Below are 18011 nucleotides of genomic sequence, written 5' to 3' on the forward strand. Positions count from 1 at the left end.
TGTTTCGTTTCTCCTCTTTGTCATCTTCTGCTCCTAATTACCTCCTTCAGACCATCTCATGTCTTTCTCTTCTCTCACTTCTTTTATATCCTCCTTTCTTGCGCTCCACCCTTCCTGCACCCTGTGAGAGCATCTGTGCCAAACCAGTAAACTCGTCTGTCCGTCCATCCTTCCTCTCTGGAATCCTTCCTTCTCGTCCCTCTCCTTACGCACACACACTCTGCTCTTCTCTCCTGTTCTCTCTTTCATCTCCTTTGTCTCATTAATCAATGTCTTGTTCCACGTGATTACATCACCCTCCCCATGAAGCACCAACACGCCACGGGTAGCAGTTCCCGTTCCTCTCTGCTCTCGTCTTTCATCTCTCCAGTCAAGGAACAAACTTCCTGCTCACTTCAAGTCTCTGCCGGGCTGACAGAGCGCTCTTGCACCTCAACGTCTGGAAGGAAACCACGCTCTGCAGACCCCATCCTCTCAAGGGAGAGAATTCACAGCCCTCTGAAACACTGGACAAATCCCGAGGTACCCGGACATTACTGCAAACAGACTTCACTAAGCACAGACAATCCAGGGCAATCTTTACTCCAGGGATTCAAACACACCACGGCTCAGCAACCAATTCCTCATGAACGCTGAATAATGACGGAACAACCACAGCTCCAAACACTCTTCATACACCTCGATGAAGAACCATTCTTCAGGCCTCATTTGGCACCTGTATGATGAATGTACCTTTCTGCCGTCATGTTCCAGGCAGGCCAGCACAGTCAGAAACACACAGCGAGATTGTCCATCCCCAGGGGCATTACAGCCCGTGGAATGCCTCTGTGCAGCCTGATCCACAGGGTAAAGGCAACAAAGTCATTGTATCTGTGTCGTTTTCTCTGGCAACGCACGCCCGACTCCCAGCACATCCACTCTGAGGAATGGTTTGGGGTCCCTTCTGCATCCGTGCTTCTGTTATTTGCCCCTACTCTGTCTGGACAAAGAAGACAGAAAGGAGAGGAGGCAGTGGCACACTGCTGATCCAGGAAAGCAATCATAGAATTTCTTACACTGGAAGGCACCCAGAAGGATCATCCAGCTGAACTCCAAATCCAGGCACGTTTGGTCAATCCAAAATGAAGAATCCATGGCCAAAGACATATCAAGGTACAACTGTCATTCAGACTCATCTTTAGGGAACAGCAACTTACCTCAAGCATCCCTGCCTCCTCCTTCAGAAAAGATTTACATTCAAGGCAGGGAATTGGTTCTGAAGTCTGTTTTCCTTCAATGTTATCAGTAATTTCAGGGGAAGAGGAACACGGGGAAATGACCCACATTCTGCAAAAGCCTCTAAATCACTGAACAGAGCACAGTGCACTTCAAACACTTGTATCACATGCCAAGTAGGAGAGACCTGGCAAATCCAAGGACATTCTCCCAGCGTCAACCTCAGCTTAGAAGACTGGAAAATCCATCCCTCATTCTGATGGTCAGCTGCTGGAGACTCTCCAACCTGACAGCTGCCAAAATTCAGCAGTCTGCATTTCATTCCCTGTTACCAACACATTGCCAGTACACAATTAAAAAAAAAAATATCGAGGTTTCTGGTAAAATGAGAGAAGAAAACTAGAAGATCACATTCCATCATATCAAAATGCCACGTCTGGCAACATCTTGATTATGGACAGAATTTTCTCCACTCACTCTCAAGACAAGAGCATGAATGTAAACAAGGTGAGCTTCAGAGAAGGGTAATCGAGCAAGACTGAAATTTCAAAAAGCTCCTATTTAGCCAACACCATATTTTCAAAAGCAAGTGCTCTGAGATGGGTAAGGATGATGTCCTCACATCTGGCAGGAAGGGCATGGAGAATACCAAGGATAGACAGCACTTCAGAAGGACCTGAGAAGATCCCAGGCATGCAACCCCAAGGAACGGGTGACTTCACAAGGTTCCCCAGTGGAATCCTCCACCCCAAGCTCTGGGAAATCAATCTCCAGCTGAGCAGCTGGAGCTTTCTTGCCCAATGACAGAGCTTGTGCCACACAGCATCTCCAGTTCCTCCCTACAGAAACTTCCCCACTCAGAGTCACCCTCTCCATGATGGAGGGCCCAAGCAATACTCCATGCCACTCGGAGGATTGCAGCTGCAGCAGCCAAACCGCCCCACCACAACAGCTTGGCCCAGCAATAAAACCCACTCTGAGCACAATCCAGGCCTTCACACATCCCACCCTTCCTTCACAATTGGCACAAACAACTTATGAAGGGATGCAAAACCACAGAACTTCTGCCAGGCCCTGTGAAATTCACACTAAATGCTCTGTGCTTTTTCAGCAGTCTCAGATGGAAATGATGTGTTCTCATCACAGAAGCACACATGAGAGATGTTTAAAATTCTGGGATCAGAGTGACACCTCTGATCCCGGTGCAGATTGATTTGGTTTTGAGAGAACCACACCAAATGCTGAAGCACAAGCATGGTCACAGTATCCACTGTAGGGGAGAATTTCTACGATGATATCAGGGCTGCTCTGGAAGGTTTGCTGTGGTTGTGCAGGCATCACGGTTGAGCATGACCAGGGCTTGATCACCCCATTTCTAAAGAGGCTGATCATCCAAATGCTCAGGTCAGAGAAATGTGGCACACACAGATTATACCCTCCTCCTCAGCACATCCTCCTCCAAATCCCACTTGACAAAGAGATAGGAACAGTCAAATTCATATCAAGAGATGAGGAAATTGCTATCGATGTGCATCCCTACACAGGAACTGCAGCAAGCTCAAGTCCTACCCTCCCACATTGCATTTCTCAAAGAGGGAAGTGATTCATGGAACAAAATTCATCATCGCATTTCCTCTTACCATCATATATTGCACAATAATGATGTAACAGCACAAATTACTTCCCGTGGAGGGAGATCTTCATCACCCCAAAGGACTCTGTGGCCATTTCAATAGCACACAGCACAGCAAGTTCCACAAAGCCTCCAACCGGAGAACCTTAGAACCTTGCAATGGATCCCACAGTGAAGCAAACTGTGCCCATCCCACCTCATAGTTTTCTCTAGGTTACATTCATTCATCATAGGTATCCTTCATTCATCACTCTAACTCTAAGATATGAGTTCTCAAGACAACCACAGCATCACTAATTCTTGTCTTAAGACAGGGCCCATGGACATCCCAATGAATCCCACCTTCCTTGGGCAACTCTTCCCTCTGCTCAAGGGTGCATAAAAAATAAACCCCTGAGCCTTACTCCACCACTGCTGCAATCACTTTCATAAACATGCTACAGTTGTCTTCTTCCAAAGGAAGCAATGAAGATATAAGGGAAAAGATTCTAGTAGAAGTCCATACTGCCTTTCCTAACTTCTTAAGGACTCTAATGATAGAAACTAAAGGCAGAATTGTTGTTTCCACAAAGAGCCAAATATTTGAAGTCCCAGATGTCATTTTCTGTCCCATCTCTTCCTAGGAAAATAAAAGAGGACAGGCACCAAAAAATAATCCAGTCCTAATACCAACATGGTCTGCAGTCAGCAAAGGCATTAAGTCAATACAAAGGGACTGGGGGATTGTTACCACCACAAGGAGTTTTGTATTCGTGCACCAAGCTCACACCGAAACCCTACACGCAATGAAGTAAGAAAGTTGCCTGCAAAGCTGTAACCTTGGGCACCTCTCACAGAAACCGGCAGTGATTTCATTCGAGGGTACAACTCCTGCCCAACGAGGCAACACTCAGCTGCGGATGGTAAATGCTCTGCCGTCCATAATAGCTTATTGCTGCTTCCACGCACACCAACAAATTGTGAAATCACGAGAGGACATGGCGTGAGATGGAAATGTCCAATTAATATCCTCTAACACCCGCTGCCATGAGAGAGCAGGGGCAGAGCCGCGCTACATGGAGGAACTACCCACGGGGCGGGAGAAAATTAACAGAGAGGTGAAAAGGCGGGGGAGGAGAGAACGAGAGACGAGCAAGGAAGCAGCACTGACCGTGTCGAGGAGAGCGGAGGGCTCCGGCTGCGCGTCCTTGGCCGCGGCGCCGGGCGGCGGCGGAGGGAAATTGGGGCTGAAAACCATGAGGTCGCTCTTGGCCGCGCCGTCCGCCACGCACAGGCTGCGGCTGTGGCGCTGCGAGTACGACCAGCTGCCCACTTCGCTGGCGCACACCAGCGTCGTGGGCCCGGGCCCCGAGAGCACGGCCGCCCGCGGCGCCCAGCGCGACGCCCCGTACAGCACCAGGGCCAGCAGGAACAGGCTGGACACGGCGCAGATCGCCACCACCAGCCACACGTTGGTCGCCGCGCTGGCCGCGCCGGCGCCGAGCTCCACGCCCGACGCCGACCGCGACCCCGACGCCGACCAGGACGACGAGGACGAGGAGGAGGAGAGCGACGATCCCGGGCCCGCGGCCAGCGCCGCCTCGGCCGCCTCGAGCAGCGACACGCTGAGCGTGGCCGTGGCCGAGCGCGCCGGCTCGCCGTGGTCGCGCACGACGATCAGCAGCCTCTGGCGAGGGCCGTCCGCCTCGTCCAGCGGCCGCGCCGTGCTCACCTCGCCGCTGTAGAGCCCCACGCGGAACGGGCCCTTGCCCCGCGGCTCCCACAGCTCGTAGCGCAGCCACGCGTTGTAGCCCGAGTCGGCGTCCACGGCGCGGATCTTCGCCACCACCTGGCCCGCCGGCGCCCCCCACGCCGCCCACGCCCACAGCGTGCCCGAGCCCGAGCCCGAGCCCGGCCCCGAGGACGCCTCGGCCGCCACGGCGCCCGCCTCCGCCGCCGAGCCCGCGGGCGGCAGCAGCAGCGCCGGCGCGTTGTCGTTCTCGTCCAGCACGAAGAGCTGCACCGTGGCGTTGCCGCACAGCGGCGGCTCCCCCGCGTCCACCGCGCGCACCTCGAACTGCAGCACCTGCAGCTCCTCGTAGTCCAAGGGCTGCAGCGCCCACAGCCGCCCGCTCTCCGCGTCCACCGACACGTAGCTCGACGCCGCACGCCACCCGCCGCCCACGGCCCCCGACGACCACGACGGAGCCGCGGCCCCGCCGCCCACGCCGCCCTCCCACACCGAGTAGCTCACGCGCCCGTTGCCCGCCTCGTCCGGGTCCCGCGCCCACAGCCGCGCCAGCTCCGCGCCCGCCGCGTTGTTCTCCCGCGCCAGCACCGTGTACACGGCCTGCGAGAACGCGGGCGCGTTGTCGTTCACGTCCGACACCGGCACCCGCAGCCCGCGGCTGGCGCGCAGCGCCGGCGCCCCGCCGTCCTCCGCACGCACCTCCACCTCGTACTCCGACACCCGCTCCCGGTCCAGCGCCTCGCGCAGCACCAGCGAGTACGAGCCCGCGAACGTCGCCTCCAGACCGAACGGCGACGCCGGCCACACCCAGCACCGCACGCGCCCGTTCGCCCCCGAGTCTCGGTCCGACACGCTCAGCAGGGCCACCACCGTCCCCACCGACGCGTCCTCCGACACCGGCACCGACAGCGACGTCACCCACACCTCCGGCGCGTTGTCGTTCACGTCCAGCACCTCCAGCACCACCTTGCAGTGACCCGACAGCGGTGGAGTCCCTCGGTCTCTCGCTTCAATACGGAAATCAAACACATTGACCTCCTCGAAGTCTAGAGCGCCGGAGAGATGTATTTCCCCTGTCTTCGAATTGATGGAAATCACATCTCCTGCACTTGGCGGACTGAAATTCGTCACGGCATAAGTCACCTCATTATTAATTCCATCGTCCGCATCCGTGGCATTCGCCCGAGTCACCAGCGTCCCCACCGCAGCACTCTCCGGCAGCTGCACTTTGTACACGGACTGGTTGAACTGGGGTGCGTTGTCATTCACATCCAGCACCGAGATCAGCAGCTCCATTGTCCCCGTCAGAGACGGCCGGCCCCCGTCACTCGCCGTCAGCACCAACCGGTGCACGGGAATCGTCTCCCGGTCCAGAGATTTCATTAAAACGAGTTCGGGTTCAATATTTCGCTCATTAGACTTTTGCAAATCCAAAGAAAAATGCTCGTTGGGGCTGAGTGTGTAGGAGAGCTGCGCATTCTCTCCGATATCCGCATCCGACGCGCCCTCCAGCGGGAAACGAGACCCCGGCAGGGTGGTGAATTCCGCGATGCTGAGGTTTTTTCGGGCGGCGGGGAAGACGGGGGCATTGTCGTTGATGTCGGTGACCTCCAGCTGCACATGGAAGACGCGCAGCGGCCGCTCCAGCAGCACCTCCAGGCGCAGCGCGCACGGCGCGCTCTTGCCGCACAGCTCCTCCCGGTCGAGCCGCGAGCTCACCAGCAGCGCGCCGCTCGCCCCGCTCACCTCCACGCTCGCCCGCCGGCCCTGCGCCACCAGCCGCAGCCGCCGCGCCTCCGCCTCGCCCGCCTCCAGCCCCAGGTCCTGCGCCAGACGGCCCACCACCGTGCCGGCCTTGGCTTCCTCCGGCACCGAGTACCGCACCTGCCCGCCCGCCAGCGCCCAGGCCGCCTGCAGCACCAGCACCCGCAGCACCGCACCACAACGCTCGCCCATCCCTGCACGCACCGCCGCCGCTGCTCTCGCTCCACCCGCCGCCGCCGCCGCTGCGGCTCTGGCTGCCGGCCCCGGCACGGGCCCCGCACGGCTCCCCGCCGCCGCCCGGACGCACCGGCTCTGCTGCCCGGCCCGCGCCGCCCCCCCGCGCTCACAGCCGGGCTCTCCGCCGCACCGGGGCGGAGCCGCCCACGCGCCGTTCCTGAGCCTGCAGCGACACCGTGCGCTGCTCCGCCGCCTCACGCCATCCGCAACCTCAGCCGCGCTGACTTTCCCCACCGTGTCTATTTTCTGGTGAGTCTTGTTGTCGTGCTCCTCTTCTTTCCCCTTACATCTTCGTCTTTCTTTCTATGTTAGCCTTTATTTCCTCTTTCTTCACTTCCTTTTTCGTTTCTCCTTCTTTCTGCATTTTCGGGTTTTTTTGGGTTTGTTTCGATTTCATTTCTTCATTTTCTTTGTACTCTTTTCTCTTTCTTCCTTGTCTGTCTTCTTTATGGTCCTTGTTATGCCACTCCTCATTCTTTCCACTCCTTTTCCGTCTCCTTCCACTCTCCTTTGTTCTTTAGCCGCACAGTTCGTCAGTTTTCTCTGGCGCCGCGGACACCATCAACTGCGGCACCATCAGCGCTAATTACAGAGTCCCATTGCTAGAGAGCTGTGCTGCTCTGACCAAGGGTGTTAGGAACCAACTCCCTTCCAAGGATAACGATAAGGTCGGGGCGTGCTGCTCTGCTCTTTTACTGCCTCTTTTGCATTTCCATTCTGTCATTCATCTCTTACTTTCATTCTGGCTTCATTTTTATTTACGCGGGTTCATTACTATTAGTAGTAGTAGCAGGAGGAGGAGGAGGAGTAGCAGTAGTAGTAGCAGTAGTAGTATGCTGTTTATTTTCTGCACTTCTATCTCCTCTGTTTCCCTTCTCTTTTCTTGTTCTTTCTCTACAACTTTTCGTTCCTGCCTCTCCTAGACCCTCCTCATCTGTTTTCAGCTTGTCTCTTCTGATTTTTTTTTTCCTTCACTAAAATAGTTTCGAAATTCTCGCAATATACTTTGGGAATATATCCCTTCTTCTTTTACCTGACTCTTTGATGTACCTCTTTGCTTTTTGTTTGGTTTATTTTGTTTGTTTCTTTTAATTCTTTCTACATTCTTCCTCCTTTCTTGGCGTTGCCTCCCCTTCTCATCTAATGCCATACTTTATATCTTCTGGACATTCTGTCCTTCAACAAAATATTTGAAAAATACCTACAGCACCCCTGCCACCAACCACAGACATGCCCTTGGGCCAGAATCGCATTTCTCTTCCCTACACCTCCTCTCCATGTGCAGACGGAGAAACCCACTTACTGTCCATGCACCTGCAGCTTCCCCTCCCTCCAGGAAAAAGGCCACAAATCTTCAGCCTCCCGTGTTCTCAAGGGCCCAGCAATAACACAGCAAGGCAGTCAGATGGCAAAGAACAGCTCTGCCACATCAAAACACATCCACCGCTCTGACACAGAAACTGAAGCACAGCTATTGGGACATCTGTGCACACAGGCCTCAAAGAGTTCAAACAAACCAGGGAATTTGCTCATTCAGGAACTCAAACCTATCACAGCCCAACACCACAAACTTTCTTGGAGACCTTAAAAAGCTCTGCGCAACCCCAGCTCCTGAGGACTCATCATGAGCCTCAGTCCTTCCTGACTCACTCTCTGCTTGCATGTTCCACGTTCTTCTCTTCCTTTCTGGCAGGCACTCACTGCCTAGACAACACACCGAGAACCTCGCTATCTGTGAGGCCCACAGAAAATCTCACACTCACCGTAGAATGATCCACTTGTCAAACAAGAGCCACGAAGGTAACGTCACAACAAGGTCACTAAGAACACTCCCTTGACCTTCTACACATCTGTTTAGTGAAACCAGTGCTGGTCCCTCCTCCATTCCCTCTTGCTGTCACCCACTCAGGCTGTGCCAGGAAGCATCAGAAAAGGAATGAGAGCCGGTAACAGCTGCTTTGTTGGTCCAAGAGGGTGAACATTCTGCTGATTCGACAAAAAGATGACACAACTCGACAGGAACTAAAGTACACCGGTCTCAAGAACATCCACGTTTGGCGAACGACTTACCTCTTCTGAACTGCTTCCTTCTTCAGAAAAGAAATATTTTCCGAGCAGGGGGATTAGTTTTAAAGGACACTCGCCCTTAAAACTATCAGTGTACCTGGGGTAGCTGGACAGAAAGAAAAAATCACTTATGTTCCACAAAAACTTGACGGCATGCAATGCCCGTGAGGCACTTCCCTCGCTGGGGAACAAGGAAGCAGACCTGTAAGCTACAGAAATTCTCTCAAAGCAAAACTTAGAAGAGAGGAATCGACATCCCCCACACTGATGGGGAACAGCCCAAATATCTGCCACGTTGCCAATGAGAGACAGGAAATGAACACAACCGCAAACAAACCCAGCAAAACAAAAGCATGTGCAGTTTGGCAGAGAAGAGGATAAAAGGAAACACCTCCCATTCTGCTGTTGTACTGAAATGCAAGTTTTGACGCCATCCTGAATACCAACAGCCGTCTAGCAAGACTAAGAGCAGAGGGGTAATGAGGGAAAGATACAGAGAAGGCTTGGCAGCATGACCCAAATTTCAAAAAGGTTCTCTTTGACCAACAACATCGCAAGTCAAACCCAAGTAGTTAAAGGCACGCGGGACAGGTGTCTTCACAAGCAGCAATACCAGAAAGAACAGCAGTGCTCTAAGATGTGCAGAACTTCTGGGTGTCCTGAGAGGATCCCAGGAGAGCAGCACTGTGTGCTGGAACCACTCCTGAAGTACTCTACCATAATCCTGTATTTTGCACTCTGGCAACTGGAATCTCCACAGCTAAACAGACACCCTCCATTTCATCCCCAAAGATGTATTCAAATCCTCCCCTTGCCCCACGTCTGGCACAAAAAATACGCAGAGTTCTGCAAATGCATTCTGTGATTCTTTGACTTTTCCCGCGTGATAGGATGCTTTGTGAGTTTTCAGCATTTTCAAGTACAAACCAAGTTCTCAAAGGTTCTGCAATTAGAGTAATGAACAATACAGGTCCCAGTCCCCACTGAGCCTCTCCTTCAAGAGACCACAACAAGAGATAAAGCGCCAATCCATTCAAAATCACAACTGGGTGGAAGAATTTCTACAATCCAAGACCGGAGCTGGGCTGCTCTGTAGATGTGAAGGTTTGGTGTGTACATCCAGACACCAGAACGAGCCGTGTGCGATAACAGGACACACCATCTCTACCCAGACTGACCGTGCAAGAGCACAAGCAGGAGAAGAAAAGCACAGCAAGATTACACCCGCCCCCTCAACTGCCCTTAAAAATCCTCTCTGAAGACGAGCACAGATCCACCGGGGCAAGAGCTGTGGAAGCTGGGACGAACAGGCTACAGTACACATGGAAAGCAGTTTGTAGTGCTACCCTCCCACAACAACACTCCCAAAAGAGCAGCAAAAGTGTTCATCAGTGTGCACGTTACCCACTCTTTTCCAACACTTTCCACATGCCAGGCCAGAGGCAGCCAAGGAGCTGTCTCTGATGGGAGATATTCATAAGCACAAAGGACTCTGGCCATTTCAATACCACATGGCATCTCAAGATCCAGAACGCCTCCAACATCAGACTCTCGGAACTTGGGAAAGAATCCGGGGCAGAAACACTCCATACCAATCCTGCCTCCTGCTAGGCATGCTCCATTCCTCACTTTGTAACATTTATTCTCGAGAAAAAGCCATCATCTCCCATGCTTCTCTTCTTATGACATGGACCAAGGTCTTACAAATTATTTCCAGATCCCTCACACAAGGCATCCCACTGCTCCAGAACACCATCCCAGTGTTCACAATGACTCTGTTGGACCAACCGAAACAAAGAAACTACTCTCTGCCAAATGAAAATACATTAAAGCACAAGTCGGAATCGTCAGTTGTCCCCACAACTCTAGCTGAGGAAAACGACACAGGATGAGGACAGAGAAGAAAACCACAGGTGATACCAACAAGGTCATCACTCTGCAGAAGGCAATAAGCCACGACACAGTGCCTGGGGGTCTCTTTCCAGCAGAGCCTCGTTCTTTTGCACTCCTACAACGAGCTCGGGTGGAAACGCTACATACCAGCCAACAAGACGGCTGTCAGCAGAAATGAAACCTTAGGGAAGTGATTTCACATTAGGGGAAAACAATCCGTGTCCACACCAGCAAATCTCAGCTGCGGACCGTAATACCACATGCGTGGAGCTATACCTTTATTTCTCCCAAGTATTCCCCGCCCACCAGCAGGAGTTCTGGAGCTCGTGCAAGGACATAGCGGCAGGGGGAACGGTGCTCGTGACTTAAATAATCATTTGTTAAGGAACACACCGCCCTCTGGAATCGGCAATTCGGATTGGAAGCCATCAGAGACTGCTCAGGGAACATAACAGAAGGGGCAGAAGAGGAAAAAAACAAGTAGACATGAGCAGAGGAAGCAGCACTGACCGTGTCGAGGAGAGCGGAGGGCTCCGGCTGCGTGTCCTTGGCCGCGGCGCCGGGCGGCGGCGGAGGGAAATTGGGGCTGAAAACCATGAGGTCGCTCTTGGCCGCGCCGTCCGCCACGCACAGGCTGCGGCTGTGGCGCTGCGAGTACGACCAGCTGCCCACTTCGCTGGCGCACACCAGCGTCGTGGGCCCGGGCCCCGAGAGCACGGCCGCCCGCGGCGCCCAGCGCGACGCCCCGTACAGCACCAGGGCCAGCAGGAACAGGCTGGACACGGCGCAGATCGCCACCACCAGCCACACGTTGGTCGCCGCGCTGGCCGCGCCGGCGCCGAGCTCCACGCCCGACGCCGACCGCGACCCCGACGCCGACCAGGACGACGAGGACGAGGAGGAGGAGAGCGACGATCCCGGGCCCGCGGCCAGCGCCGCCTCGGCCGCCTCGAGCAGCGACACGCTGAGCGTGGCCGTGGCCGAGCGCGCCGGCTCGCCGTGGTCGCGCACGACGATCAGCAGCCTCTGGCGAGGGCCGTCCGCCTCGTCCAGCGGCCGCGCCGTGCTCACCTCGCCGCTGTAGAGCCCCACGCGGAACGGGCCCTTGCCCCGCGGCTCCCACAGCTCGTAGCGCAGCCACGCGTTGTAGCCCGAGTCGGCGTCCACGGCGCGGATCTTCGCCACCACCTGGCCCGCCGGCGCCCCCCACGCCGCCCACGCCCACAGCGTGCCCGAGCCCGAGCCCGAGCCCGAGCCCGGCCCCGAGCCCGAGCCCGAGCCCGGCCCCGAGGACGCCTCGGCCGCCACGGCGCCCGCCTCCGCCGCCGAGCCCGCGGGCGGCAGCAGCAGCGCCGGCGCGTTGTCGTTCTCGTCCAGCACGAAGAGCTGCACCGTGGCGTTGCCGCACAGCGGCGGCTCCCCCGCGTCCACCGCGCGCACCTCGAACTGCAGCACCTGCAGCTCCTCGTAGTCCAAGGGCTGCAGCGCCCACAGCCGCCCGCTCTCCGCGTCCACCGACACGTAGCTCGACGCCGCACGCCACCCGCCGCCCACGGCCCCCGACGACCACGACGGAGCCGCGGCCCCGCCGCCCACGCCGCCCTCCCACACCGAGTAGCTCACGCGCCCGTTGCCCGCCTCGTCCGGGTCCCGCGCCCACAGCCGCGCCAGCTCCGCGCCCGCCGCGTTGTTCTCCCGCGCCAGCACCGTGTACACGGCCTGCGAGAACGCGGGCGCGTTGTCGTTCACGTCCGACACCGGCACCCGCAGCCCGCGGCTGGCGCGCAGCGCCGGCGCCCCGCCGTCCTCCGCACGCACCTCCACCTCGTACTCCGACACCCGCTCCCGGTCCAGCGCCTCGCGCAGCACCAGCGAGTACGAGCCCGCGAACGTCGCCTCCAGACCGAACGGCGACGCCGGCCACACCCAGCACCGCACGCGCCCGTTCGCCCCCGAGTCTCGGTCCGACACGCTCAGCAGGGCCACCACCGTCCCCACCGACGCGTCCTCCGACACCGGCACCGACAGCGACGTCACCCACACCTCCGGCGCGTTGTCGTTCACGTCCAGCACCTCCAGCTCAATGCTGCAATGCCCCGAAAGAGGAGGCGTCCCTTTATCTCTCACTTCGATATCCAGGTCATATGATCGAATATCCTCGAAATCCAGTTCCCCGACAGTCTCTATTTCCCCCGAATTTTCGTCTATTTTGAAAACGTCATTAATTTTGCCGGAAATCGCGTCATTAAAAGAATAATAGATTTCGCGATTAATTCCCTCATCTTCGTCTGTCGCTGTTAGCTGGAAAAACACTGTACCGGGAGCAGTATTTTCAGGTAGCTGAACTTTGTACACCGACTGGTTGAACTGGGGTGCGTTGTCGTTCGCATCCAGCACCGAGATCAGCAGCTCCATTGTCCCTGTCAGAGACGGCCGGCCCCCGTCACTCGCCGTCAGCACCAACCGATGCACGGAAATCGTCTCCCGGTCCAGAGGTTTCCTGAGTACCAGAAGTACGGAGATTTTATTTTCGTCTTTAGATTTCACATCTAAACCAAAATGGTCGCTGGGGCTGAGCGTGTAGGAGAGCTGCGCATTCTCTCCGATATCCGCATCCGACGCGCCCTCCAGCGGGAAACGAGACCCAGGAGGCGAATTCTCTGATAAGCTGAGGTTTTTTCGGGCGGCGGGGAAGACGGGGGCATTGTCGTTGATGTCGGTGACCTCCAGCTGCACATGGAAGACGCGCAGCGGCCGCTCCAGCAGCACCTCCAGGCGCAGCGCGCACGGCGCGCTCTTGCCGCACAGCTCCTCCCGGTCGAGCCGCGAGCTCACCAGCAGCGCGCCGCTCGCCCCGCTCACCTCCACGCTCGCCCGCCGGCCCTGCGCCACCAGCCGCAGCCGCCGCGCCTCCGCCTCGCCCGCCTCCAGCCCCAGGTCCTGCGCCAGACGGCCCACCACCGTGCCGGCCTTGGCTTCCTCCGGCACCGAGTACCGCACCTGCCCGCCCGCCAGCGCCCAGGCCGCCTGCAGCACCAGCACCCGCAGCACCGCACCACAACGCTCGCCCATCCCTGCACGCACCGCCGCCGCTGCTCTCGCTCCACCCGCCGCCGCCGCCGCTGTGGCTCTGGCTGCCGGCCCCGGCACGGGCCCCGCACGGCTCCCCGCCGCCGCCCGGACGCACCGGCTCTGCTGCCCGGCCCGCGCCGCCCCCCCGCGCTCACAGCCGGGCTCTCCGCCGCACCGGGGCGGAGCCGCCCACGCGCCGTTCCTGAGCCTGCAGCGACACCGTGCGCTGCTCCGCCGCCTCACGCCAGCCGCCACACTGCCTCTGCCTCCGCTCCGTCATGGCTGTTTCCTCCGCTTTTGCTCTTCCAACCGTGATCGTCTTTCATTTTATTCTTCCGTTATTTCCTTTCTCTTCTCTACCGTTTTCTTTAGCCGTTCTTGTAACTCGCAAGAAGCCTCCGGCGCCACACAGCAGTGAAAACAAGTCGCATCCACCCATTCTCCTTATGTGGCTTTAGCGTTAGACCAGAAAATGTTGTAATCGAGGCAGAAGCTCTTCACAACCAGCTTCACCCAGCGATTAGAGGTAAGTCCGTCGCGTGCTGCTCATCTCCTTTGCGGTTGTTTCGTTTCTCCTCTTTCTCATCTTCTGCTCCTAATTACGTACTTCAGACCATCTCATGTCTTTCTCTTCTATCACTTCTTTTATATCCTCCTTTCTTGCGCTCCACCCTTCCTGCACCCTGTGAGAGCATCTGTGCCAAACCAGTAAACTCGTCTGTCCGTCCATCCTTCCTCTCTGGAATCCTTCCTTCTCGTCCCTCTCCTTACGCACACACACTCTGCTCTTCTCTCCTGTTCTCTCTTTCATCTCCTTTGTCTCATTAATCAATGTCTTGTTCCACGTGATTACATCACCCTCCCCATGAAGCACCAACACGCCACGGGTAGCAGTTCCCGTTCCTCTCTGCTCTCGTCTTTCATCTCTCCAGTCAAGGAACAAACTTCCTGCTCACTTCAAGTCTGTGCCGGGCTGACAGAGCGCTCTTGCACCTCAACGTCTGGAAGGAAACCACGCTCTGCAGACCCCATCCTCTCAAGGGAGAGAATTCACAGCCCTCTGAAACACTGGACAAATCCCGAGGTACCCGGACATTACTGCAAACAGACTTCACTAAGCACAGACAATCCAGGGCAATCTTTACTCCAGGGATTCAAACACACCACGGCTCAGCAACCAATTCCTCTTGAACGCTGAATAATTACGGAGCAACCACAGCTCCAAACACTCTTCATACACCTCGATGAAGAACCATTCTTCAGGCCTCATTTGGCACCTGTATGATGAATGTACCTTTCTGCCGTCATGTTCCAGGCAGGCCAGCACAGTCAGAAACACACAGCGAGATTGTCCATCCCCAGGGGCATTACAGCCCGTGGAATGCCTCTGTGCAGCCTGATCCACAGGGTAAAGGCAACAAAGTCATTGTATCTGTGTCGTTTTCTCTGGCAACGCACGCCCGACTCCCAGCACATCCACTCTGAGGAATGGTTTGGGGTCCCTTCTGCATCCGTGCTTCTGTTATTTGCCCCTACTCTGTCTGGACAAAGAAGACAGAAAGGAGAGGAGGCAGTGGCACACTGCTGATCCAGGAAAGCAATCATAGAATTTCTTACACTGGAAGGCACCCAGAAGGATCATCCAGCTGAACTCCAAATCCAGGCACGTTTGGTCAATCCAAAATGAAGAATCCATGGCCAAAGACATATCAAGGTACAACTGTCATTCAGACTCATCTTTAGGGAACAGCAACTTACCTCAAGCATCCCTGCCTCCTTCTTCAGAAAAGATTTACATTCAAGGCAGGGAATTGGTTCTGAAGTCTGTTTTCCTTCAATGTTATCAGTAATTTCAGGGGAAGAGGAACACGGGGAAATGACCCACATTCTGCAAAAGCCTCTAAATCACTGAACAGAGCACAGTGCACTTCAAACACTTTTATCACATGCCAAGTAGGAGAGACCTGGCAAATCCAAGGACATTCTCCCAGCGTCAACCTCAGCTTAGAAGATTGGAAAATCCATCCCTCATACTGATGGTCAGCTGCTGGAGACTCTCCTACCTGACAGCGGCCAAAATTCAGCAGTCTGCATTTCATTCGCTGTTACCAACACATTGCCAATGCAAAATAAGAAAAAAAAAAACAAACCCGAGGTTTCTGGTAAAATGAGAGAAGAAAACTAGAAGATCGCATTCCATCATATCAAAATGCCACGTCTGGCAACATCTTGATTATGGACAGAATTTTCTCCACTCACTCTCTAGACAAGAGCATGAATGTAAACAAGGTGAGCTTCAGAGAAGGGTAATCGAGCAAGACTGAAATTTCAAAAAGCTCCTGTTTCGCCAACACCATATTTTCAAAAGCAAGTGCTCTGAGATGGGTAAGGATGATGTCCTCACTTCTGGCAGGAAGAGCATGGAGAATACCAAGGATAGACAGCACTTCAGAAGGACCTGAGAGGATCCCAGGCATGCAACCCCAAGGAACGGGTGACTTCACAAGGTTCCCCAGTGGAATCCTCCATCCAAGCTCTGGGAAATCAATCTCCAGCTGAGCAGCTGGAGCTTTCTTGCCCAATGACAGAGCTTGTGCCACACAGCATCTCCAGTTCCTCCCTACAGAAACTTCCCCACTCAGAGTCACCCTCTCCATGATGGAGGGCCCAAGCAATACTCCATGCCACTCAGAGGATTGCAGCTGCAGCAGCCAAACCGCCCCACCACAACAGCTTGGCCCAGCAATAAAACCCACTCTGAGCACGATCCAGGCCTTCACACATCCCACCCTTCCTTCACAATTGGCACAAACAACTTATGAAGGGATGCAAAACCACAGAACTTCTGCCAGGCCCTGTGAAATTCACACTAAATGCTCTGTGCTTTTTCAGCAGTCTCAGATGGAAATGATGTATTCTCACCACAGAAGCACACATGAGAGATGTTTAAAATTCTGGGATCAGAGTGACACCTCTGATCCCGGTGCAGATTGATTTGGTTTTGAGAGAACCACACCAATTGCTGAAGCACAAGCATGGTCACAGTATCCACTGTAGGGGAGAATTTCTACGATGATATCAGGGCTGCTCTGGAAGGTTTGCTGTGGTTGTGCAGGCATCACGGTTGAGCATGACCAGGGCTTGATCACCCCATTTCTAAAGAGGCTGATCATCCAAATGCTCAGGTCAGAGAAATGTGGCACACACAGATTATACCCTCCTCCTCAGCACATCCTCCTCCAAATCCCACTTGACAAAGAGATAGGAACAGTCAAATTCATATCAAGAGATGAGGAAATTGCTATCGATGTGCATCCCTACACAGGAACTGCAGCAAGCTCAAGTCCTACCCTCCCACATTGCATTTCTCAAAGAGGGAAGTGATTCATGGAACAAAATTCATCATCGCATTTCCTCTTACCATCATATATTGCACAATAATGATGTAACAGCACAAATTACTTCCCGTGGAGGGAGATCTTCATCACCCCAAAGGACTCTGTGGCCATTTCAATAGCACACAGCACAGCAAGTTCCACAAAGCCTCCAACCGGAGAACCTTAGAACCTTGCAATGGATCCCACAGTGAAGCAAACTGTGCCCATCCCACCTCATAGTTTTCTCTAGGTTACATTCATTCATCATAGGTATCCTTCATTCATCACTCTAACTCTAAGATATGAGTTCTCAAGACAACCACAGCATCACTAATTCTTGTCTTAAGACAGGGCCCATGGACATCCCAATGAATCCCACCTTCCTTGGGCAACTCTTCCCTCTGCTCAAGGGTGCATAAAAAATAAACCCCTGAGCCTTACTCCACCACTGCTGCAATCACTTTCATAAACATGCTACAGTTGTCTTCTTCCAAAGGAAGCAATGAAGATATAAGGGAAAAGATTCTAGTAGAAGTCCATACTGCCTTTCCTAACTTCTTAAGGACTCTAATGATAGAAACTAAAGGCAGAATTGTTGTTTCCACAAAGAGCCAAATATTTGAAGTCCCAGATGTCATTTTCTGTCCCATCTCTTCCTAGGAAAATAAAAGAGGACAGGCACCAAAAAATAATCCAGTCCTAATACCAACATGGTCTGCAGTCAGCAAAGGCATTAAGTCAATACAAAGGGACTGGGGGATTGTTACCACCACAAGGAGTTTTGTATTCGTGCACCAAGCTCACACCGAAACCCTACACGCAATGAAGTAAGAAAGTTGCCTGCAAAGCTGTAACCTTGGGCACCTCTCACAGAAACCGGCAGTGATTTCATTCGAGGGTACAACTCCTGCCCAACGAGGCAACACTCAGCTGCGGATGGTAAATGCTCTGCCGTCCATAATAGCTTATTGCTGCTTCCACGCACACCAACAAATTGTGAAATCACGAGAGGACATGGCGTGAG

The 18011-nt window shown here is 54.6% G+C and overlaps 2 protein-coding genes across 2 annotated transcripts; both read right to left on the reverse strand.

Moving 5' to 3' along the window:
• Window positions 1–3899: 3899 nt before the first annotated feature.
• Window positions 3900–6533, reverse strand: LOC134049809 (protocadherin alpha-13-like). Its single transcript, XM_062502482.1, has one exon. It carries the CDS (start codon window positions 6531–6533, stop codon window positions 3900–3902), a length of 2634 nt encoding a protein of 877 aa, XP_062358466.1.
• Window positions 6534–6684: 151 nt separating this feature from the next.
• LOC134049810 (protocadherin alpha-2-like) lies at window positions 6685–13610 on the reverse strand. Its single transcript, XM_062502483.1, has 7 exons — window positions 10815–13610; window positions 10471–10581; window positions 10050–10202; window positions 9614–9639; window positions 8649–8751; window positions 8182–8310; window positions 6685–6771 (listed from the first exon to the last, which is right to left on the reverse strand). Exons 1-7 carry the CDS (start codon window positions 13608–13610, stop codon window positions 6685–6687), a joined length of 3405 nt encoding a protein of 1134 aa, XP_062358467.1.
• Window positions 13611–18011: the final 4401 nt, after the last annotated feature.

Source organism: Cinclus cinclus, chromosome 14 (assembly GCF_963662255.1).
Source record: "Cinclus cinclus chromosome 14, bCinCin1.1, whole genome shotgun sequence".
NCBI classification, from domain to species: domain Eukaryota; kingdom Metazoa; phylum Chordata; class Aves; order Passeriformes; family Cinclidae; genus Cinclus; species Cinclus cinclus.